Source organism: Podarcis gaigeae, assembly GCF_964106915.1.
Source record: "Podarcis gaigeae genome assembly, chromosome: 9".
Classification (NCBI taxonomy): Eukaryota; Metazoa; Chordata; class Lepidosauria; order Squamata; family Lacertidae; genus Podarcis; species Podarcis gaigeae.
In genome coordinates, this window is record NC_139685.1 from 77,922,327 (window position 1) to 77,947,486 (window position 25,160).

The 25,160-nt window shown below is 48.4% G+C and overlaps 1 protein-coding gene across 1 annotated transcript in view; it reads left to right on the plus strand.

The window, feature by feature from the left end:
• The window catches only part of ADISSP (adipose secreted signaling protein), a 66,151-nt gene that overhangs the window by 36,734 nt on the left and 4,257 nt on the right, over positions 1-25,160 (plus strand). Inside the window, exons 4-5 of the mRNA XM_083757196.1 lie at positions 8,540-8,678; positions 23,976-24,098. Of these exons, the coding sequence (XP_083613322.1) occupies positions 8,540-8,678; positions 23,976-24,098 (262 nt within the window). The remainder of the gene's footprint in view (positions 1-8,539; positions 8,679-23,975; positions 24,099-25,160) is intronic.

Consider the following 25,160-nt stretch of genomic DNA (forward strand, 5'->3'; position numbering starts at 1 on the left):
TGCTCCAGATGCCTGCAATGGCTGTTTCCTTTCTGCAAAAGGGAATCAGCCCGTTTTTTTTTTTTTTTTTAAATTAACTGTAATTAAGTCCTCAGTGTAAACTTCAAGGAGGCCCCCGGCTCCCCATCCCACTGCCAAGAACTTTAGATCCTATTCTGGAAGCAGCTGTCCCTCTCGTTTTCATTCTCTTGCCAACATTTTGTCCCCCTGGAGCAAAATCACATCTGGGGAAGAGACGGGATGTCAGGCTGGTGGAAAGCCGCATGTGCGGAGAGATCTGTCGCCTAGCTTGTGGCGTTGTTTCGTCAAGTGTGGGGGGTCTCTTCCTTCCACAGCACCAGGTTTTGCGAGCAAACCCAGTGGGAGTGGGTGAGGGTAGGTGGTTTTTGCAGTGTAGAGGTAAAGGGACCCCTGACCATTAGGTCCAGTCGCAGACGACTCTGGGGTTGCGGCACTCTTCTCGCTTTATTGGCCGAGAGAGCCGGCATACAGCTTCCGGGTCATGTGGGCAGCATGACTAAGCCGCTTCTGGCAAACCAGAGCAGTGCACGGAAACACTGTTTACCTTTCCGCTGGAGTGGTACCTATTTATCTACTTGCATTTTGACATGCTTTTGAACTGCTAGGTGGGCAGGAGCAGGGACTGAGCAATGGGAGCTCACCCCGTCGTGGGATTCAAACCGCCAACCTGCTTATCGGCAAGTCCTAGGCTCTGTGGTTTAAGCCACAGCACCACCTGCGTCCCTTTTACAGTGTGGGGCCCTTCTAATCCCTATTACGTTTCCCGCTCTCAGAGCAGCCATAGATGGAGTCTTTGGCCTGGTTCAGACTTAGCAGCAAGCCGTGGTTTCCCTGGTAAAATCACACAAGCAAGTTGTGGGGTGCCACGGCCCAGTGTGTTCACCCTCTCATCAATCAGCCCTGAGTGCTCACTGGAAGGACAGATCCTGAAGCTGAGGCTCCAAGACTTTGGCCCCCTCATGAGAAAAGAAGACTCCCTGGAAAAGACCCTGATGTTGGGGAAGATGGAGGGCACAAGTAGAAGTGGACGACAGAGGAGGAGATGGCGGGACAATGTTCTCGAAGGTGCCAGCATGAGTTTGACCAAACTGCGGGAGGCAGTGGAAGACAGGAGTGCCTGGCATGCTCTGGTCCAGGGAGTCACGAAGAGTCGGACACGACTAAACGACTAAACAACAACAATCATATCTCCTCTCAGTCTCCTCTTTTCCTGGCTAAACACACCCAGCTCCTTCAACCGTTCCTCATAAGGCTTGGTTTCCAGACCCTTGATCATAGTGGTCTCCCTCCTCTGCACACCTTCCAGCTTGTCAACATCCTTCTGAAATTGTGGTACCCAGAATTGGACATGGTATTCCAGGTGTGGTCTGACCAAGGCAGAATAGAGTATTGTTAGAGTACATCTCCTCTCAGCCCTGGCCAAATCTGGCGGTGCTACATGTTGGATACCCTCCTTGTTGCATCCTCTTAGCTGTGTAAGGATATTTATATTGTGTGTTAGATGTGCTGCGGCCTTCAGAGGCAGCTGGGTGTTTGTATGGCACACACGCACACAAAGGTGCATGCCTAGCTTGTTGTTGTTGTTTAGTCGTGTCCGACTCTTCGTGACCCCCTGGACCAGAGAATGCCAGGCACCTCTGTCCTCCACTGCCTCCTGCAGTTTGGTCAAACTCATGCTGGTAACCTCGAAAACACTGTCCCACCATCTCGTCCTCTGTCGCCCCCTTCTCCTTGTGCCCTCCATCTTTCCCAACATCAGGGTCTTCTCCAGGGAGTCTTCTCTTCTCATGAGGTGGCCAAAGTACTGGAGCCTCAGCTTCACAATCTGTCCTTCCAGTGAGCACTCAGGGTTGATTTCCTTCAGTATGGAGAGGTTTGATCTTCTTGCAGTCCATGGGTAGCTAAAGGATCTCAAATCTCAGAACTGCCTTCGGTCTTTGAGCCTCCACGGGTCTCTGAGCATGGGCAGAGCGTCTCCTCAAACACAAAGGGCCACGCCTGCTGACATGAGGGTTTTGGGAAGTCGTGGCCCTGCCTGCGAGGTGACGAGGCTGACGCTGCTTGGCTTGCAGCATTTTGGGAGGCCTGCAATTACGAGATGGCATCAAGCTCCCTTTCCCCCCTTCTCTGCCAGGCCTTCCCATTTTTATCTGTGAGGCACTCCCGCCAAGCCTAATTACTTCTGGCATTTTGGATATAAAAACCAATTATCCAAGTTTCATTCCAGGAACAGCCTGATTACAGCAGCCTCTTCCGCCTCTGCGTTCTTATTCTTCCCTTGCTAGGCGTGAAACCAACAGGGTGGGAAAAGCGAAATTGGAGCTAGTTGCTGGGTATTATCTCATTCCTTGCTCTCTAGTTCTCCAGTAACGGACGGAGGATGGGCTTTTTCACTTGGTCGTTGGGTGTGTTTTTTAAGGTTACAATCCCTCTCAGCCGCGCCCCCCCCCCCCCCAGTCCCAGAGCTTTCGATCCTAATTTCCTTCTGCTCAGAGAAAGCTATTTCAGCTACTATTCTGTCTCAGGCAGGATTAAATGCCATTTCAAGGGCACTAAAATATTTATCGGTATAGATCTTGCCTGCTGGCACAACTACGAAGCTGCCTTTATTGGAGGACTATTTGGCGGTGGATTGGGGGAGCGGGACCTGTAGCCCTCCAGATATTATCGAATTCCTTGGCTCCCATCAGCCCCACCTAAATTGGCCAGTGGTCAAAGAAGGCAGGTGGCCCTGTGTGGCCTGTTTGGATAGCCAGCTGCTCTCCAAGTCCATAGGACCAGTACTTGCTTCGAGCACCACTCTCCAAATTCCCTTTTTTGCTGAAGGAGCATCTCCACCTCCATCGTTCAGCCCGGACACTGAGGTCCAGCGCCCTGTGGAATGCCCTCCCACCAGATGTCAAGGAAATAAGCAGCTACCCTATTTTTAAAAGACATCTGAAGGCAGCCCTCTTTAGGGAAGCTTTTAATGTTTGATGCATTACTGTATTTTAATATTTTGTTGGAGGCCGCCCGGAGTGGCTGGGGAAGGCCAGCCAGATGGGCATGGTATAAATATTATATTATTATTATTATTATTATTATTATTATTATTATTATTATTAGCCAGAGGTTCTGTGTGTTCAGCCTGGGGCCTCCTGTGTTCAAAGCACTTGAGTTATCTCTCCGCACAATGCCACTGAATTCTTTTTATGATGGACATAGGAAGCCCCAGGTTAGACTAGGCTGCCTTGGAGCGCCACCCTAAACCATGGCAGAGAGAAGTGAATCAGCCTACTCCCCTCCTCCCGAGTTAACTGTGATTCGTCATGTGGCCCAGATTGACAGACAGACTGCCCTTAATTGCGGTTAGCTTAAAGCAAGCCAGTGCCATTTCACAGTTTCTGAAGCCTGTTAACTAACTACAGTTAGATGGCCATTGCTCTGGGTTTCGATAGCACAGGAAACTGTGGTTTGCCGAAAGCGAAATGAAAGATTCTGAACTCCCCCCACAGCTTGCTAAACTGTGGTTTAGCATGTTGCCTGTTCATGCCTATTTTATCTGCTCTGTGGCTCTCCTTGGTCTTAAGTGAAATGAGGTTTTAACTGGAGCTGCTAGGACTGAACCCGGGGCCATCAGCATGCCAGACACCTGCTCTGCCCACTGAGCTAGAGTCCCTTGCCGTATGGAGTGTGTGATCTATGTCGGTGGCAAAATGACACTTGACTTGGCCAGGATCTGGGCTGCTTGAGTGCAGCCTCCCTTCACCAAGGCTCTTATTAAGCAGACCTAAGTGTTATCGCAGCAAAGCATTTATTGGGAAGGCCTCTGAACTACATCTTATTAGTATTATTAAACTGCTTTTAGTCTTCAGCCACTTTCTCAACCTGGACGGAGGCGTTTCTGCAGAAGCAGATCCGCTTCCCAACGAGTCGCCCAGATTACTCTCCCCCCCCCCCCCTTCTGGGCTCTTTTCAGGCACCGAATCTCATTTACTGATGCGCGCCGTTGCTAACACATTAAGGTCTCGTCGCGATCAAAGAAACTGCGAAAGCAGCCAGGCTGGTGCAGCTTCACGGCTGCCGACGTGCAGCTGGAAATGTTTTGGAACATTCACAAAGCAGTTTTCGCCGTCCTCATCTTTGCTTGTTGTTCGTACTTGGAGCAGGAAACTGTATGAATCTGGCATCATGAGAGAGAGAGTGATGGAGAGAGAGAGAGAGATTTTTGCTCCAGGTCTGGCCGTTGCCACATCTGGCTCAGAGCAGGGGGGTGCTTTAGTGCCTTAAGGGTAGCATTCCCTGGTGTGCCACTTTTGGGGTGGGGGCACATGACGCTGTTGGGTGGGGCAGAGGCATCTTATGTGAAGACGTGGCTCTGGGGCTGGAAAGGGTTTCGCCAACCCTGATTGGTCTGCCCTCTTGGTCTGCCCCGCCGAGGACCTTAAGGTCTACAAATGACAACATTTTGGAGGTCCCAAGTCGCAAGGTGGTTAGATTGGTCTCAACTAGGGCCAGGGCCTTTTCAGTACTGGCCCCGACTTGGTGGAACGCTCTGTCACAAGAGACTAGGGCCCTGCGGGACTTGACATCTTTCCGCAGGGCCTGCAAGACAGAGCTGTTCCTCCTGGCCTTCGGTTTCGACTCGGTCTGACCCTTTTGTTGCCCTCCCCTTATGGTTTTGACTTTTAAAATGAGGCTGCATTTTTAATTGCATTTTAACCTGTTTTTTAAAATTGTTTTTTTTCTTTTCCTATTATGTTTTTACTGTAATTTTACTGGTGTTAGCCGCCCTAAGCCCAGCTCTGGCCGGGGAGGGCAAGGTAGAAATAAAATTTATTATTATTATTATTATTATTATTATTATTATTATTATTATTATTTGTACATGCTTGGAGTGGCTCCCAGCCATAGAACCATAAAATAGTTGGAAGGGACCACCAGTGGACATCTAGTCCAACCCCTTGCAAAAGAACCCGCAGCCAAAGAATCCTGGACAGATGCCCAGCCAACCTCTCCAGTGAAGTAGAGCCTGCCGCCTTCCACCCACCCACGGGCAGTCAGTCTCATTTACTGTCAGTCTTCTCTTGCCGTCAGAAAGTTCTTCCTACCATTTAGTCTGAATCTCCTTTTGTCTACCTTGGTTCTCAAACTTAATCCGTCCCGGCAGTCTGTTCCAAAACCAAAGCGTTCCAAAACCAAGGTGTGCTTTCCCATAGAAAGGAATGCAAAATGGATGAATCCGTTCCAGACTTTTAAAAACAACCCCTAAAACAGCAATTTAACATGGCTTTTACTATCTAACAAGACCATTGATCCATAAAATGAAAGCAATAATCAAATGTTCTGTGCTATAAAATAAATAAGACATTATTGTAGATAATTAAACTTAATTAAACTTAATTTTTTTCTTACCTTCGCTGATTATAGTCATTGTTTGGATGGGGGGCTTTTATCCATTTCCGCAGTCACAAAATTAATCATTCATAAAATGAAAAACAAGCCGCAGACACAAAAATGAAAAAGCCACACAAACAAAAACGCAAGAAATAGCAAAAACAAAAGCACCAAATTGTTGTTGTTGTTGTTTAGTTGTTTAGTCATGTCTGCCTCTTCGTGACCCCCTGGACCAGAGCACGCCAGGCACTCCTGCCTTCCACTGCCTCCCACAGTTTGGTCAAACTCATGCTGGTAGTCCTCCATCGTCCCCTTCTCCTTGTGCCCTCCATCTTTCCCAACATCAGGGTCTTTTCCAGGGAGTCTTCTCTTCTCATGAGGTGGCCAAAGTCTTGGAGCCTCAGCTTCAGGACCTGTCCTTCCAGTGAGCATTCAGGGCTGATTTCCTTCAGAATGGAGATGTTTGATCTTCTTGAATCACCTCAGGATATCACCGAATATCACCTCAGAATGCTGCAATCAGAAGTGGAAGGCTTTAATTATGATGGGGGGGGGGGACTAAAATTTGCTGCTTAAGGGTAGAAACGGGAGCAAATAAGCCTTAATTACTATGCGGGGGACTCAAATTTCCTGCGTAATAGGAAAAATGGAAGCTCAGGGGCACATTTGGCTTTCGGGGCAAAGTTTGAAAACCGGAACGCCTACTTCCAGGTTTGCAGTGTTCAGGTTCCGAGTTGTTTGGGAACTAAGCTGTTCGAAAACTGAGGCACCACTGTAATTTGAATCCATTGATTTGGGTCCTCTCTGGAGCAGCAGAAAGCCAGCTTGCTCCATCTTCCATGGGTCCAGCCCTTCACATATTTGAAGATGCCTCTCCTATTTCCTCTCAGTCTCCTCTTTTCCAAGCTAAACACTCCCAACTCCTTCAGCCCTTCCTCAAAAGCCTTGGTTTCCAGACTTTTTATGCAGGAACCAGGTTTCAGCGGCCTTAACCAGGCCTGCGTCTGATTCACATCCTATGTCTGGATAGCTCAGTTGGTTAGAGCATGGCACTGATAACGCCAAGGTTGCAGGTTCGATCCCTGTAAGGGACAGCTGCATAATTCTGCAGAGTTGGGCGTTGGACTAGATGATCCTCAGCGTCCCCCGTTGGGGGATCATGGCTGAAGATGCCCGCTCTGTGCAAGGCTGGTGCCCTCCAGATATTTAGGTCTACAGCTCCCATTGGCACTACAGTGGACCCTCTAGTTATGTACCACTCTGGATATGCAACTTTCGGTTTATGAATGTGGCAAGATATGCACACATGCGCAGAAGTGCTCAATCGCGATGTACGTGTGTGCAGAAGCGGCACCTCTGCCGACAGACTTTTCAGGTTGCGGACGGACCCCTGGAATGAATTTAATTTGTATCCGGAGGGTCCATTGTACTTTGTGTTCTCATTGCCTGCCGTTCATTAAAAAAAGGGACCATATGAGTCTTTCCGCGGCCCAAGACGTCTTCGTCTCCTTTCTCGCTGCCTAAAATCATTTGCCCTGGGAAGCCAAGCTCTGCGCTCGAAGCAATTATATAAATTATGCTTAATTTCTGCCTTTCGGATGTAATTGCGCGATTACGCCTAATGTGCTGTGCATCCAGCTCCCTCCACCTGCCATAACCGGGTGATTTGTTTCCGCTCAGAGGCAAGCAGGGAGGGCTGCCGGTCTTACACCCTCCCAGGCTGGCTCTCACACTGACCCTGTTTCCAGTCCGTCTCTTTCATCAGGGGCCTCAAATCTGGGCGTAAACTTCTTGCCAATGGCCTTCAGCAAAAGGCTGTCCCGTATAACGCAACCCGCACGCCCCGGTTTAATCCTGGTTCACCGTTTCCCCTGAAAATCCAATCAGGAAGAAAAGTCAGTGGAAATGGTAAAATCCAGATTTGTACGAGACGACGGTGTTTTCTTGACGGTGGTGTTTTGCGGGGGTGCCGCAGAAAACATTGGTGTGCATGAGTCGCAGAGGGTTGACAGCCAACTGCTGGGTGGGCGTCCCTGAAAACATTGTGCGGCAGGATAAATTGCTGCTGAGTTCTTCAGGGCCGTTAAAACAAAAAGAGATTGTGGAGATCTCTAGAAGGGCCTCTCCAAACGGAACGAATGGGTGGGGAAGTGGGAAATGCCGTTCCATGTCAATGAGGGCACAGCTTTGCAGGTCGGGGCAATTAATCTTAATTTTTCATATTCGCTCATGGGGTCTGAACTGGCGGGGATGGACCAGGAATGAGACCTTGGGGGCCCCAGTGCATAGCTCGATGAAGATGTAGACCCACTGGGGGAGGGGCTGTGAAAAAAACAGACTCCACTCTAGGGATTACAGTGGTACCTCGGGTTACAGACGCTTCAAGTTACAGACTCCGCTAACCCAGAAATATTATCTCGGGTTAAGAACTTTGCCTCAGGATGAGAACAGAAATCGTACAGTGGTGGCACGGCAGCGGCGGGAGGCCCCATTAGCTAAGGTGGTACCTCAGGTTAAGAACAGTTTCAGGTTAAGAACGGACCTCCAGAACTAATTAACCCGAGGTACCACTGTATAAAAAGGGACGTGGGTGGCGCTGTGGATAAAACCACAGAGCCTAGGACTTGCCGAACAGAAGGTTGGCGGTTCGAATCCTCACGACGGGGTGAGCTCCCGTTGCTCGTTCCCTGCTCCTGCCAACTTAGCAGTTCAAAAGCACATCAAAGTACAAGTAGATAAATAGGTACTGCTCCGGTGGGAAGGTAAGTGGCATTTCTGTGTGCTGCTCTGGTTCCCCAGAAGCGGCTTAGTCATGGTGGCCACATGACCCGGAAGCTGTACGCCGGCTCCCTCGGCCAATAAAGCGAGATGAGCGCCGCAACCCCAGAGTCGGCCACCACTGGACCTAATGGTCAGGGGTCCCTTTACCTTACCACTGTGTAAGGAAAGGAATTTGAAGTATAACTTGACAATTTCATAATGGCATTAGACACCCCCTGATTTGTGTGGGGGTTGCATTCTGGGTCATCTTGTGGAGCGCCCCCCTTCCTGTCACTTCTGAGTTTGCGACAATGCACTTGTGCAATTATTATTATTATTATTACAATGGACCTTGGTTCTCTTACCCCTTCTCCTTCTCCAGGTTGGGTTCTTGAAGATCCTGCACAAGTATGAGATCACTTTCCACCTGCCCTTTGTGCAGCGGCTGGGGCAGGATGTCTGTGCCGCTCAGCTGGCCAACCTGAATCTCCGCGTGACCAGCATAGCGCCTGCAACCGAAGGTAAGAGCTTTCAGCCTTGCGTCACCTTGCGAGACGATGGGTGTCTCTGAAGGGGACCCTTTCCTGCGGTTTTGAGATTCTCCATTTCCTAAAATGCTCTTCCTTATGTCCTAAAAACCCTGCTTTATTTTATTTTATTTTCCAAAAAAATTATTCATTTTACAACACAAATAAACAACACAAACAGAAAAAGAAACAATACAAACAGATTCTTGTATTATCCTTATTTTTTTTCTAAACCTTGTTAGGTGAGCTTCCCCAAGTCCCCCCTATCTGATTTTCATTTTGCCTCATCTTTAGCAGTTTACATATATCATAATTTCCAACCATTTTTTTTATCGCACTTACTTTAACCATAACAATCTTCACATTTTATCACTTACAAATGATACTGTTTTAAAATACACTATCTTCTACTTCTAACCCTACAGCCTAAATCCAGTTCCAAAGCTGTTGTAAGATTTAAATATTAACATATTTTTTTCAAATATTCCTTAAACTTCTTCCAGTCTTCTTCCACCTGTTTTATTGATCCTCCTAAAAACACACACACACACACACACACACACACACACACACCCAGTGTTTCCCCTCTTGGTTCTGACTTCGCCTCTGAATGAATCTGTGCTACAATCGCACTTGGAATATGCAAGGTACAGTTCTGACTGCCTTGCCTCCAAAGGGATGTTGTGTAGCTCAAAAAGGCTCAGGGCAACCTGGAAAACAGCTACTAAAATGACCAAGGAGGTGGAGCGATTCCTTTCTAGGACTTTCGATTTTGCAGAAAAGGCAAGAGGCAACTTGAAAGCGGTTTATAAGATTAAGCAGGGCACTGGGGATGAATTCATGGAGCCAAGCAGGCGGTGCCCTGAAAAGAATTGGGAGCCACTGGTATAGGCAGTACTGACCAATGGTCTGACTCGGTCAGAGGGAATGCTGGGAATCGCAAGTGGGGAGAGTGTTCTTGCTCTTGGATTTTCCTTGTGGGCTTCCCCTAATGGGCATCTGGTTGGCCACTCTTAAGAAGAGGATGTCCATACCTCATTGATTCTCAGAGCTGGAAGGGACCCGAGGGTCATCTAGTCCAACCCCCTGCAATGCAGAAATCTCAGCTCAAGCATCCATGGGAGATGGCCATCCAACCTCTGCTTAAAATCCTCCAAGCAAGGCGATTCCATCACCTTCTTAGGGAAACTGTTTCACTGTTGAAAATTCTTCCTGATGTTCAGTCGAAATCTCCTTTTTTGTGCAGTGGTACCTCGGGTTACAGATGCTTCAGGTTACAGACTCCGCTAACCCAGAAATAGTACCTCGGGTTAAGAACTTTGCTTCGGGATGAGAACAAAAATCGCATGGCAGTGGGAGGCCCCATTGGCTAAAGTACCTCAGGATAAGAACAGTTTCAGGTTCAAAAATGTCAGATAGACTAAGAGAAAAAGACAACAGAGACTTTGAAAAAGATTGGGATCCATTCATATTCTATTTGCAGAAACGAAGAAAGTCAATAGACTTGATGGCAGGATTTAAATAAGCATTCACATTACAGTGGTACCTCGGGTTACGAACTCAGTTCGTTCCAGAGGTCCATTCTTACCCTGAAACTGTTCTTAACCTGAAGCACCACTTTAGCTAATGGGGCCTCATCCTGAAGTAAAGTTCTTAACCCAAGGTACTATTTCTCGGTTAGCGGAGTCTGTAACCTGAGGTACCACTGTATTAGCATTAGAAATTGTTTAGAAGATAGTGAAATATGATGGTGTGTTTACTGTTATTTTTATGTCTTTAGGGTTGAAGTTATGTTATTAATAACTTTTTCTGTTAAAAGATAGCAAAGTGGGTGAAAATAGAAACAAACCAGAAGCGGAAGCTGGGGGGAGCCTTGGAGGGGAGGGAGGGAGGAATATATAGTAAAAGTTAAGAATTTGAGATGTATGTGATGAATGAAAAAGAAAAATGAATAATATATATATATTTTAAAGAACAGCTTCAGGTTAAGAACGGACCTCCAGAATGAAATAATAATAATAATAATAATAATAATAATAATAATAATAATAATTTATTTTTTGTACCCCGCCCATCTGGCTGGGTTTCCCCAGCCACTCTGGGCGGCTTCCAACAAAGATGAAAGATGCACTAAAATATCACATATTAAAAACTTCCCTGAACAGGGCTGCCTTCAGATGTCTTCTGAATGTCAGGTAGATGTTTATCGTTCTTAACCCAAGGTACCACTGTAACTTGAATTCACTGGTTCGAGTCCTACACCCCCACCCCCGCAAGCAGGAGAAAACAAGCTTGCTCCATCTTCCTTTGAGATACTGGCTCTCATATCTCCTCTCAGCCTCCTCTTTTCCAGGCAAAACATACCCAGCTCCTCATAAGGCTGGGTTTCCAGACCAAGGCAACCAGGCTACAGTGGTACCTCGGGTTACATACGCTTCAGGTTACATTCGCTTCAGGTTACACACTCCACTAAGCCAGAAATAGTGCCTCAGGTTAAGAACTTTGCTTCAGGATGAGAACAGAAATTGTGCTCCGGCGGCGTGGCAGCAGCAGGAGGCCCCATTAGCTAAAGTGGTGCTTCAGGTTAAGAACAGTTTCAGGTTAAGAAAGGACCTCCAGAACGAATTAAGTTCTTAACCTGAGGTACCACTGTATAAGGCAACTTCCTAAGAGGCCTGACTCTGCTCACAACAGGTTTGGGGGCCTTTCAGACTGGTTTGCAACCTCCCACATTGCAAGCACTGTTATCCCCGGGACATTATTTCCTATGGGTTTCTCTCGCATGCCTTTTCCTGGGGAGGAACAACACAAGATTCGCTTTCTTTGGCATTTTGCAAGAGAGACACAGCTGGGGGGTCTTACTTCTCCTCAGTGAGAAGTTGTGTTGCTGTGTTGAAGCCTACGATTTTGGGCGTGCTGTGCCCCCAGGAGACCGGATGCAGGAAGCATGCAGCCTCTGAGAAAGCTGTGCAGGGTGAAGGGACCCAATGATGGATGTGAGCGATCAGCTGCCCGCTTGTTTTCTCCAGCCGGTTGGAAAACAGGGAGGTTTGATCTGGGAAGCGCAGGCTGGCCTGCAGAATCCGGCTGGGAAGAAAGAGCCTTGTCTTCCTGTTTGGGATTATCTCTCGCTTGAAGCAGGGTGTAGGTCGGGGTTTGTGGGGATAGCAGGTGTGCATCTCCACCCCCATCCAGCTCCAAGGGCCTTCTGTAATTTGCTCTACGCGGGGCTGCCCTTGAAGCTGTCCCAGAAACTCCAGCGGGTGCAGAATGCTGTTTTTCCAGTGCTTTTCCAGCTGCACTGGCTCGCGGTGGAGTACAGGGTCAGATTTAAGGTGCTGGTTTTGACCTTTAAAGCCTAGGACCCTCATACCTATGGGACCATCTCTCCCGGTATGCCCCATGGAGGACCTTAAGGTCCATAAATAGCAACACCCTAGAGGTCCCGGGCCCTAAGGAAGTTAGATTAGCTTCAACCAGAGGCAGGGCCTTTTCAACACTGGCTCCGGCCTGGTGGAACGCTCTGCCTCATGAGACCAGGGCCCTGCGGGATCTGATTTCTTTCCACAGGCCTATAAGACAGTTGTTCTGCCTGGCCTTTGGCTTGGAATCAACTTGACCCCCTTCCCCTCTTTTTCCTTTCTCCTTTTGTGATGGAACTCCCATTTGGGGACTTCCCTGGCTTTTTTCTGGCCCACGTAGGACCAGTCTGGATAGTTGGCCTTGGTGAATACTTGACGTTTTCATCCCCCAAAAAGTTTTTGATTTGAGTTTCTACTGAAATGAGGCTGCATTTTAATGTTGTATTTTAATCTTGTTTTTTAAGTTGTATTTCAATCAATTATTTTTATACCTGGTGTTAGCTGTCCTGAGCCCGGCCTTGGCTGGGGAGGGCAGGGTATATATAAAACGTTTATTATTATTATTATTATTATTATTATTATTAAGTCAAACTGCTGCGATTGCAGAAACAAAGTGATCTCGCCGGGCGGAGGCCTGGGCAGCGTGTCTGGAGGGCCTGGGATGCCCAGATGACAAGACCCCCACCCCCTCGGCCTCACTGGTGGGGTCCAAAGGAAAGGAGCTTGGCTGCCGGAGTTGCGCCCTCCCTCCGAGCATTGATCTGATCCTCTTTTAAAGCCACCGCTTCCTCAGACAGCATCCCAGAAGTGCACTCCATTGTCTCTGTCTCGAGAGATGGAAGCCATCAACGAGACACAACCCAGCAAGGCCACATCCGATGCCATTTGAACCCATTTTGCTGGGCTTCGCTGGAGGGTGGATGGCCACCTGTGAGAGATTCCTTCACTGTGATTCCTGCATTTCAGGGGGTTGGTCTAGATGACCCTTGGGGTCCCTTCCAGCTATACAATCCGATGATCCATCTCTATGAGTCTGTACTGGTGCCCTCCCTTTGTCTTCAGGATGGGACAGGCTGTGCATTTAACTAAGTCAGCAACGTACGGAACCCGGGACGTCCCTTGAACCGGATTTGGCTGATGAAGGCACACCTCTCTCGCCCTGACCTTGCCACTGTGATCCACACAACATTCACCTCCAGGCTTGATTATTGTAACTCACTCTACGTGGGGCTGCCCTTGAGTCTGACCCAGAAACTCCAGCGGGTGTAGAATGCCGCGGTGAGACTCCTTACGGGGTCCTCGCCATGGGATCACATTCACCCAGTACTATACTAGCTGTATTGGCTCCCGGTGGAGTACAGGATCAGGTTTAAGGTGCTGGTTTTAACCTTTAAAGCCCTATACGGCCTAGGACCCTCGTACCTACGGGACCGCCTCTCCTGGTATGTCCCACGGAGGACCTTACGGTCTTCAAACAAAAACATCTTGGAGGTCCCTGGCCACAGGGAGGTTAGACTGGCCTCAACCAGAGCCAGGGCTTTTTCGGCTGTGGCCCCGATCTGGTGGAACGCTCTGTCACAAGAGACTAGGGCCCTGCGGGACTTGACATCTTTCCACAGGGCCTGCAAGACAGAGCTGTTCCACCAGGTCTTTGGCCAAGGCACAGTCAGACCCCCTCTTTTGGTAATCCTCACAGAACTCTAGCCCAACGGTTGCCATTAATTTGATTCTGAATTGATTTTAGAATGAATTGAATTTAGAATACTGTGTTACTTTTATTGTTGTTAGCCGCTCTGAGCCCGGCTTTGGCTGGGGAGGGCGGGATATAAATAAAATTGTATTATTATTATTATTATTATTATTATTATTAAAGTTCCTTTGTAGCATCCTGCTGCCTTCCAGATGTTTGGGGCTATAGCTCCCATCACCCCCAGCCAGCACAGCTTAGAGCAGCAGCCCAAAACATCTGGTTGGGGAAGACCACTCTTTTGGGTCTAAGAACATAAGAAGTGGCTACTGGATGAGACCATTGGCCCCATCTATTCCAGTATCCCATTCTCAGAGTGGCCAACCGTAGGAAACCTGAAAGAGGGATCTGAGCACAATAGCAACTCTTCCTTCTTCCCACTGGAATGGGAAGAAACTGGAAGAAATCTCCAGCAATTGGGATTCAGAATCATTCCTGCCTTGAACTGTGGAGGCAGAGCAGAGCCATCTAGCGTTTTGTGTTCTGCAAAACTGTGTCTTTCCAACCCCAATTTCCTTGAGATGCTTCTAATTATCAAGGGATCCTGCCGTGCGCCGTGAAAGGAAGGCCACATTGGTGCGCAAGTTTTAATGTGACAAGATGAGTCATCGGTTTGCATGTTTACTCTCTGCAGCTGCTGGCAAAACAGCTCGGCTCTCATCTCTCCCTGCTGTTGCAGCGGCAGAAACAGGGTGCAGGTCCGCTCTCTGCACAGAATTGGATAATTAGATCATTTCTGCAATCTTTGCTGTGGCTTTGGCTGCATCATCCGTGGCAGGTTGGATGTGTTGTGATCCCAGAAGTGCCCAAGATGTGCTCTTCCTGCCCCTCTGGAATTGCCAGATCTCTGTGGAGTAATCAGTCACTCAGCAAATTTTCTCTCGCTCGCTCTCCCCTTCCATTTTCTCTTGCCAAAATATATGGGGCCGGCTTTGCCGTTATGCAATTGCACATTTTGCCCAGTTAGGGGGCACCTGATGCTTTGAGCAAGGGGGTTGTGTCGCTTGCTATCTTTTTACTGTAAAGCTTTCTGCTTTGTTTTGTAAAGGGCATAAAACGGAGAGAGCAACAGACAAAAAGCAAAAGGTTAAAAGCAAATCCATAAAAGAGCGCAGGATGAGTGCACACGGGTTAAAACAACTAGACTGTCAGCGCTGTCAGGTTATCAGGTCTTGTTCTGGATTTGCCAGGCCTTGTGACAAGGGCTGCCTCGAAAATGACGGTTCCGCTGTGTGAGTCACAAAAGATGGCCAAATCAGATAAAAGGCGCCTGGGGGTTCTAGTCCTTGTCGAAGCCTCAAATTACGTTTTTATGCTTTATTTTGCATTTTGCTCAGCTAGGGGTACCTGGTGCTTTGTGCCAGACAAGGCCAAGGGGATTGTGTTGTTGAGTAGTTCTTTGTATTCCTGTCTGCACCTGGAAGAGCCATCAAGAGATGCTCAGGTGGCCATTTCTGGAGGGTGGAAGCGATTTGTTTTCGAGGCCAGTGGCTGACTGTTTGGATCTAGGGAGGAGGGGGCACAGTCAGATTTGGGAATGCAATACCATACATCAGGGGTAGCTAACTCCCAAGATACTGTTATACTCACAGAGCTAAAAACTGGCAGTGATATACCTCCTTTTTGGGAGTTCAGGTCAAAGTTGTTGAGTTTTTGTTAGGAAGGAAAGCCCCATTTTTTAGGGGTGCAGGGAAAAGTTGTTGAGCTAAAAAAAGTTGTTTTTTTTAGGGGAGCCAAAGTTGTGGGGCTTCTTTGGGGGAGCCAGTGATCTACCGCAGAGGTCCAGTGATCTGCCGGTAGATAGATGCCTGCTACACATCGTCCTTTAAGGGTGTAAAGGGGGACGCGAGTGGCACTGTGGGTTAAACCACAGAGCCTAGGACTTGCCGATCAGGTCGGCGGTTCCAATCCCCGCGACGGGGTGAGCTCCCATTGCTCGGTCCCTGCTCCTGCCAATCTAGCAGTTCAAAAGTACGTCAAAGTGCAAGTAGATAAATAGGTACCACTCCGGCGGGAAGGTAAACGGCGTTTCCGTGCGCTGCTCTGGTTCGCCAGAAGCAGCTTAGTCCTGCTGGCCACATGACCCGGAAGCTGTATGCCGGCTCCCTCGGCCAGTAAAGCGAGATGAGCTCCACAACCCCAGAGTCGTCCGCGACTGGACCTAATGGTCAGGGGTCCCTTTACCTTTACCTTTACCTTTACCTAAGGGTGTAAAGCTGCCCTTGCCATCCCGGTGCCCTCCTGATGTTGTTGAACTACAACTCCCATCAGCCCCAGCCAGTATAGACTCAATGTTTTCTTCTGAATGTATTTCTTCCAGCCTCTGGTTGTGATCAGCTCTATTTTCTGTTCTTTGTGCCTTCGTTTTTTCAGTCTTTGCCTCCACCTTTAAACACACCGAATGAATGATTCAGCTGTTGGGGCCTTGCCTTGTTTTCACGCGCAAAAACACACACAGTCCCAGTGTGGCCAAGCAGAACCCATCTGCCTTCTGATTCAGTGCATCTTTTAAAATATGTACTGGAAGCTGCCCAGAGTGGCTGGGGAAACCCAGTCAGATGGGCAAGGGTATAGGTAATAAAGGTACTATTATTCTGTGTAACTCACGAAGGGGTGAGGAATTTGATTCGACTTGCGTGGAAAGGTGTGCCTTACATAATTGGCTCTTCACAAAACAAGATGCAAGGTGCGACCCTCCTTCGAAACTTTTGCATCTCTCAATGTTGCCATACACTTCTCCAGCCAAGTCATGTTGAGTATATGAGTGGAAAAGGCAGATATTGGATGCTGGTTCCCTTCTGGGGTCTTCTTTTTAGAAAGAATAATAATAATTTTATCATTTATAACCCACCCATCTAACTGGGTTGCCCCATCCACTCTCGGCGGTTTCCAAAACATATAAAAACACTATAAAGCATTAAACATTTTCTTTTTAAAAACCCCTTCCCTATACAGGAAGCAAGCAGCAATGTCTGCAAGGGACCCCATGAAAGTGTAACATGATAAAAGATTAGATCAATGTATATTAGTGTTGCCATATTTCAAGAAGCGAAAATCCGGACACAAAAGTTGTTGGGTTTGGGGGTTTAGGGTTGTAATTTATTTATTTTTTGCAAAATATTCAAGTTTTTTAGCTACTTTTCAGAAATTCACCCCCAAAATCAACATTTTCGATATGAGCTGCCACACTCCCAGTTTCTCTCCCCCCCCCCAGATATTTTAATTAACTTCCGAAAATTCCGCCCGGATGCCAGCTATGTCCCGAAAATCCTGATTGGATTGCAGCCCTAACCTATATGCCAATTCCCGCTTTGCTTATTTCCCAATTACCCCCTAGAAAAACGAGTGGACGTCTTGCGCTGGGAGAATGCATTTGTTGAGAAAACAGGAGAAGCTTCCATTTGTGGAAGTTTCTCTTCAGTCGTGACTCAAACGGGGTAGAAGGATTCAAGATCGTGAAGCAATGAGTCTGTCTGGTGGATCCAGTCCAGGAACTCCTGAGTTTGTTTTTATATTTAGCCTCGGAGGGTGACTAATGATACGCTACATGGAAGAGGATTGTGATGACAGGAAATTTGGCGGCATGTTGAGATGCACCCAGCAGCTCACAGCCGCTAAACACAGCCTCCCCTCCCAGGCTTCTCATTCCCTGAAAGAATTGCTGCCAGAGTTGTGCTCAGAGAAGTCTTCGCCAACTTGGTGCCCTCCAGGCGTTTGAAGAACATAAGAGGGGTCTCCTGGATCAGGCCGGTGGGCCATGTAGTCCAGCATCCTGTTCTCACTGTGGCTGAGCGCTTGCCCCGGTGGGAAACCCGCAAGCAGGACTCGAACCCAGAGCGCTGTCTCCTCCTGTGGTTTCAGAAGCATTGCTGCCTCGGACTGTGGAGGGTAAAGCATGGTTAGGAGCCATGAGTAGCCATCCCTTCCAAGAATGTGTCTAAGCCACTTTTAAAACCATCCAAGTCGGACACTCTTGAGAGTCCCATGGGCTGCAAGAAGATCAAACTTCTCCATTCTGAAGGAAATCAGCCCTGAGTGCTCACTGGAAGGACAGATCCTGAAGCTGAGGCTCCAATACAGTGGTACCTCGGGATGCAAATGGGCTCTGTTCCGGAGCCCTGTTCGCATCCTGAATAGAACGTAAGACGCGGCTCTGCATGCGTGGGTCGTGTTTTGCTGCTTCCGCACATGCACATGATGTCATTTTGAGCGTCTGCGCATGTGCGAGCGGCGAAACCTGGAAGTAACACGCTCCGTTACTTCCGGGTTGCCGCGGAGCGTAACGTGCGAACGCTCAACCTGAAGCACATTCAACCGAGGTATGACTGTACTTTGGCCGCCTCATGAGAAGAGAAGACTCCCTGAAGAAGACCCTGAGGTTGGGGAAGATGGAGGGCACAAGGAGAAGGGAACAGCAGAGGACAAGATGGCTGGACAGTGTTCTCGAAGCGACTAGCATGAGTTTGACCAAACTGCGGGAGGCAGTGGAAGACAGGAGTGCCTGGTGTGCTCTGGTCCAGGGGGTCACGAAGAGTTGGACACGACTAAACGACGACAAAGTCAGTTCCCATCAATGCCTCCTGTGGCAGCAAGTTCCACGGTTTAGCTGTATGCAGCGTAAAGAAGCTGGCATCTGTCTGCCTCGAGAGACAATGGAGTGTGCCTCCGGGGGTGAAGTCACAGAGGCAACCTCCCGGGGGGGGGGGCAGTTCTGGGCAGTGTGCCTCTTTTTTTCTGAAAGGGGGAGCAAGGAAGAGCCCCCTTCGACTCCTAAACTCAAACTGCTGGGGGTGGGACTAGAATAGATGCCCCCTCTGGCCCATTCCATCTCTACGATGCAGTGATTCAAACATTGCTGCTCCTTTTATCTCTTTGCAGTTTTCCTTGGCTGCCTCCCCCCGCCCTGTGGCTTCTTGCAGCAGGAAAACAAAGTGCATGCATTTCCACCCCTTCTGCCTGGCCGGCGAGAGATGGATTAAGGGTGCGCCGTACATTTCACCTGCCGCACAGGGCTACATCTGATTGGCACAGAGAGGCAGCCCTCTGGCATTTGAGTCAAGGCATTGATCTTCTGCAGAGTGTTCCGGACGTGCCAGGAATACTTTTCTCTGTGATGCGCTGCCCTTTTCAGAAGGCTGGCTTGCAGCAGGCGGCAACGCCTTTCTCCATCCACCCCCCCCCCCCCATTTTGGAGATGGCGCAAGGCTGTAGTTGGGCACCCCTCCTGGTGGCAACAGCAAGAGATCGAGATGCACCGATGGGACACCCCGTAAATGTCCTTTGTGATACGTACTTCCTCCTCCGCAGGCACCCCATCCGTCCTGACGATGGGCATGTTCCTGTAATTACGGCTTGCGAAAGTTAATAATGTGATGCAGCAGTAAAAGTCTACTGCGAATAAAGGCTGCGTATGCAGAAGTCTCGTGTCCAGATTAAAGGAAGCAATAGTTCCTCTCTGTATTCTGACTCTATTCTGGGGTACCGTGTCCAGTTCTGAGTGCCACCGTTTAAGGAGGATATTGACTGTTAAGTCAATACAGTGGATGCTTGGGTTGCGAGTATGATCCGTGCAGGAAGCATGTTTATAACCTGCAGCATTCGCAACCCGCAGCACCAAGTGTGCAAGTGCCGGTTGCGATTTGGCGCTTCTGCACATGCACAAAGTACGGCTTTTTTCAATGCGTGAGCATCAAAACCCGGAAGTAACCCGTTCCGGTACTTCCGGGTTTCGGCGCGTCCGTAACACGAAAACGCACAACCTGAAGTGTCTGTAACCCGAGGTATGACTGTATTAGCCAAAATGCTGTGCTACTGAATTTGTTACGCAAACTGCGAATACTCTGCAGGATCCCTAAGCGTGCTAATGCCTTTTGGCATCAGTTGCTGTGATGTTCAGGCAGAAGAAAGCTGTTGATGCTCCCAAACGATCGACCAGGAGGGAGGGAACATGCCAGCTGGGCATGTGTCTCTGCCAGGGTCCTACACGAGAGTAGGACGCTCCTAACATTGACAAGCTGTGCAGAGGAGGGCAACCAAGATGATAAAGGGCAGACTTCTGGGCTGGAGTGTTTTGTTTCATAGAATCACCAAGTTGGAAGGGACCACCAGAGTCATCTAGTCCAACCCCCCACAATGAAGGAATCTCAGCTAAAGCGTCCGTGACACATGGCCACCCAAGCTCTGCTTAAAAACCTCCAAGCAAGGAGAGTTCGTTTGCTGTCTTTATTTTAGATCTTGCTGTGATGGATGTGGAAGGTGTTGAGGTGGATTGTGTGTTTTTATTTTTTATTTTCTTACATTGCAGTTGTGTATTTTTTTTTCCATGTTTGCGACTCAACAGCAGGAAGAACTTTCTGACAGTAAGAGATGTTTGACAGTGGAACGGACTCCCTTTGGCGGTGGTGGACTCTCCTTCCTTGGGGGGTTTTAAACAGAAGCTGAATGGCCCTTTTTCATGGATGCTCAAGCTGAGATTCCTGCATTGCAGGGGGTTGGACTAGATGATGATGATGATGATAATTATTATTATTTATACCCCACCCTCCCCAGCCAGAGCCAGGCTGAGGGCGGCTAACACCAGTAAAATTAGTATAAAAACATAATAGAGAAAAAACACCCAATTTAAAATACAGGTTAAAATGCAATTTAAAGATGCAGCCTCATTTTAAAAGTAGCCCACAGATCAAAACCATAAGGGGAGGGAAACAGAAGGGTCAGACTGAGTCCAAACCAAAGGCCAGGCGGAACAGCTCTGTCTTGCAGGCCCTGTGGAAAGATGTCAGGGCCCTGGTCCCTTGTGACAGAGCGTTCCACCGAGTCGGGGCCAGTACTGAAAAGGCCCTGGCCCTAGTGGAGACCAATCTAACCACCTTGCTACCTGGGACCTCCAAAGTGTTGCCATTTGTGGATCTTAAGGTCCTCCGCGGGGCATACCAGAAGAGGCAGCCCTGTAGGTATGAGGGTCCTAGGCCGCATAGGGTTTTAAAAGTCAAAACCAGCACCTTAAACCTGACCCTGTACTCCACCGGGAGCCAGTGCAGTTGGTAAAGCACTGGGTGAATGTGATCCCTTCCAACTCTGCAATGCTATGCATCCCCTGGTGTTTTTGCAGAGTCTTTTACGCAGTGGAATAATGAGCAGTACGTGCCACATACTCTACATTACTTTATTTACACTTCAAAGCTGAGAGATTACATACATGCATCTTGCTTCTGCTGCGAGTAGAGAAGCATCCTCTCTCTTCGGAAACACAGAGAGAACTGTGAAAAACAGGAAACCAGTGTACGTCACATCCAGTCTCCTCTTCCCGTGGGAAAACCCAACAGTACGCCGACTGTGGAATGTAAACACCTGTCTCGTGACAAGCACTTCGCTGCACAGTGAAGGAAGCAGAAACCAACATCCTCCCCCTTTCTGTGAACATCACTGGGCAGCGTGTTCGTACAATATCAGTACAAACCCAACTTCTGCACATAGGTACAGTGTTGATCCCTTGACACAATCTTGGACAATACATCAGCAGGAATTTCATTACCTGGCATGTAGGACACCGTTACGAGTCTCTTCTGAATACGTTCCCTAGCATGTTGCAACTTCAATTGCAAGTGCTTCGTGCTTTGCTTACAACCTTCAGAATTCAGCAAAGCCAAACATGCTTTGTTGTCCTGGTAAACCTGGATTGGACATTTGACAGGAATTTTCATGTCTTTGCACAATTGTAACAACCATTCACAATCTTTAAGTGAATAAGACAGTGCATTCAGTTCAGCTTCACAAGTACTTAAGCTAACTGTTGTTTGCTTCTTGCATGACCAATCAAATAGACCCTGATTGTACATATAGTAAACTCCAGACGTACTTTTCCTGTCTGTAGTGTCACTTCCAAAACTTGCATCTGCAAATATCTCAAGACCACCAGATTTCTGATTGTTCCCTGGCCTGGAAGATGGGGGCTGGTGTGAGTTGGCGGCTGCAGGACCCCCATTACCATTAAATTCCCCTGGCAAGGGGGTCTTATACCCTATGAGTGCAAGGTTTAGCACACAGGAGGAGAGTAGAAGGCTTGAAGGAGACGAAGGAACTGCTCTCTTTGAGCGTAGGGGTAAATTGAATAGCTGGTAGCTGCCCAAAGGCAATTAATCCCAATATAAAAAATTCCCTTGACTTTTTAACATGCCAGTAGGAAAAGCTAGGTTTGGTTTATTAAAAAACCCACATCGTATAAGGTGTAATAACCATTATGGTGAGATCCTTCCCTCTACCAAAGACCTCTATATTCCAAACCTCAGGTACCTATTGAAAGCTTGCCTCTATATTTAGGCAAACCCCTTGCCCCGCTCCCCAAATTAATGTGTTCTTTAATGGCTTATAGTTTTAAGTACACCCCTCCAGCTTTGCCGATTTAACACGTAGGAGGCGAGTCATTTGTGAAAAATTTCAAAGCGCTGTTCCCACGCCCAGTGAGTCCCGTCATTGTTCAGGTGCGGAAATTAGGCATTTTTCCTGATCGTTAGAAGCCTTCCCCCCACCCCTTGAATGCACCAAATTATTACGCTCCTCCCCAGATGAATGACTGTGTTTATCTTCCTCTGAGTCAAGCGAAATTATTAGCGGTGGCAAAAAAATAAAAAAGGTTTTGCTCTGCTGAAAAGCTTGAGGGGTGTGTGTGTCATTTTTTTTTTTGCATTTCTGGAGGTTTTTTTGGGGGGGCTTAATTCCCAATCATGCCCCCCTCCCCGCCTATGTGGAGCGAGTGCTTGAATTAGCAAGCATATTTATAAAAGGTGTTTGACGGCTTTTTAGGAAAGGCACCTGACTTTGTGCACCTGTATCAGCTAGAAGAGGGGTCTCTCTCTGAAGAAGCGGGGTCTGTAATTTGGGGGGGTCGGATCTGCCGCTTTGGATCTGCTGCTTTGACCAGAGCGCTGTAGCATCAGTTAAGAGTGCTGGACGAGGACCTGGGAAGAGACTCGGGTTTGAATCCTGACGTGAAGCTGGCTGGGCATGAGCTCTGGCCGGTCCCTGCCTCTCTGAGCCTCACCTACCTCCCAGGGTTGTTGTGTGGATTAAATGAGGTGGGGGGGAGAGCCGTGTTTAAACCATTGTTTAATGTTTCATTAAAGGGTGGGAAAGGGAACACAGAATTGGACAGGCGTGAAAACCTCCTTATTAAACTTTAACTAGTGATTGATATAGCATTCATCCGTAGATGTGGTCAACTATGCATTTAAGAAGTCAGATGGGTGGGGTACAAATACAGGCGTACCTTAGTTTTCGAACAGCTTAGTTCTCAAACGTTTTGGCTCTCGAATGTTGCAACCCGGAAGTGACATTTCAAGTTTGTGAACTATTTTTGGAAGCCGAACGTCCGACAGGGCTTCCGATTGGCTGCAGGAGGTTCCTGCAACCAATCATAAACCATGCTTTGGTTTCTGAACATTTTGGAAGTCGAACGGACTTCCGGAACGGATTCCGTTCGACTTCCGAGGTACGACTGTAAAAAAATTATTGGTGTTATCATCACCAGCATCATTATTATAATTATGCATGACAACATGAGCTCCTTGGAGGAAAGGGGTACAATATAAATACGTGGTTCCCAAGGTGGGGCACATGCCCTATGGGGCGGGGCAATTTGATTTTTAAGGGGGGGGCAATTCGAGAATGAATTATTAACAGAGAATGGCTCTTTCCTTTCTATTTTACTATTCCCCAATATTCCTGAGCTAAGCATTTCTCTATTCACTTCTACCTTAACCTGAAATACATCAGAAATAACCTTTATAATCTTTTCCCAATATTCCTTTACACACATACACTCCCACCACATATGTGCATATACCCCTAACTCTTGACCACAATACCAACACTTAAGACTCAATCCTTTAACTATATATGCCAGTTGCGCCTGGGTTCTATACCTGCGTGCTTCCTTTCTGACATTGCGGTACCACTGCAGTTTTTTGCCTGAAGCAAAACCAAAGCTGTCTCCTAGTCCCAGGGCATGTGCAGAGTTGCAGCTGAGCTGAGCTTCTGCGTAACAGTGGCAGGGAGTTCCCCGGGTTAATGACCTGCCGTGTCAAGGAAATGCTTCCCTCTGGCTCTTTGTCTGCTGTTTCTGTGACCCTTGCGGGGGTGTTGTATGATGACGCTTGCCTCTCTTGTCTCCCCCCTGCCGCTCAGGTTACAACATCAAATGCGAGTACACCGCCCACAAAGAAGGGGTCCTCCGGGAGGAGATGGTGCTGCACAGCCAGACCAATGACAAAGTCTCCATCAAGGTGGTCGTGCAAGCCAGGGTGATGGGTAAGTGTCCCCCTTCCTCAAGCCTACATTTTTTGGGGGGGCTGGGGAAGCCGTCGGAGGACCTGAAGACTCCCACCACTTTTCCATGAAAGAGCAAGTCCTCCATTGGCTCCCAGGACGTTTCCAAGCACAATTCAGAGTGTTGGTGCTGACCTTGAAAGCCCCAAACGGCCTTGGTCCAGTATATCTGAAGGAGCGTCTCCACCCCCATCGTTCAGCCCGGACACTGAGGTCCAGCTCCGAGGGCCTTCTGGTGGTTCCCTTGCTGCGAGAAGTGAGGTTACAGGGAACCAGGCAGAGTGCCTTCTCGGTGGTGGCGCCCGCCCTGTGGAACGCCCTCCCACCAGATGTCAAAGAGATATAAACAACTATATGACATTTAGAAGACATCTGAAGGCAGCCCTGTTCAGGGAAGTTTTTAATGTGTGACATTTTAATGTATTTTTAATCTTCCTTGGAAGCCACCCAGAGTGGCTGGGGAAACCCAGTCAGATGGGCGGGGTACAAATAATAAATTACTATGACTTACTATTACTCCTTCACGCAGCACATAGTTAAACTGTGGTACTCCCTGCCTCAGGAAACAACGGTGGCTGCCAACTTTGAAAGGAGGCAGGGCCAATTCATGGAGGAGAGAGGCTGTCCATTTCTGGCGGTCAGAATGGCTGTGCTCTAGAGGCAATAATGTGTCATGGACTGGTTGGACAACAGGAGGGGGGGACACCAGCTAGGGAACCCCCAAGGGAACTCCCAGGGGAAGAAGGCTCAGAGCCAGGGGAGTGGTGATGGGACGATGACGTGGCCAGAAGGAGAAGACTGGGAAGAGGGGATTATCGGAAGATGAAGAGGTAACAGGGCTCCGTGAGCGGGGAGAGTCGGTGGCAGAGAGCAGTCCAGACTCAGTGGCAGAAGATGAAGCAGGAGAGGAGGGAGACCAAGAGGCAGTCTGGCTGAGGAAGACTCATGGGTATCTCACCCTCCTGCTGAGATAAGCTCCCATCTGCCAGGACCAGAAGAGGCATGAAAAGGGCGGAGGAGAGGTTTAGCTACAGGAAGGCACAG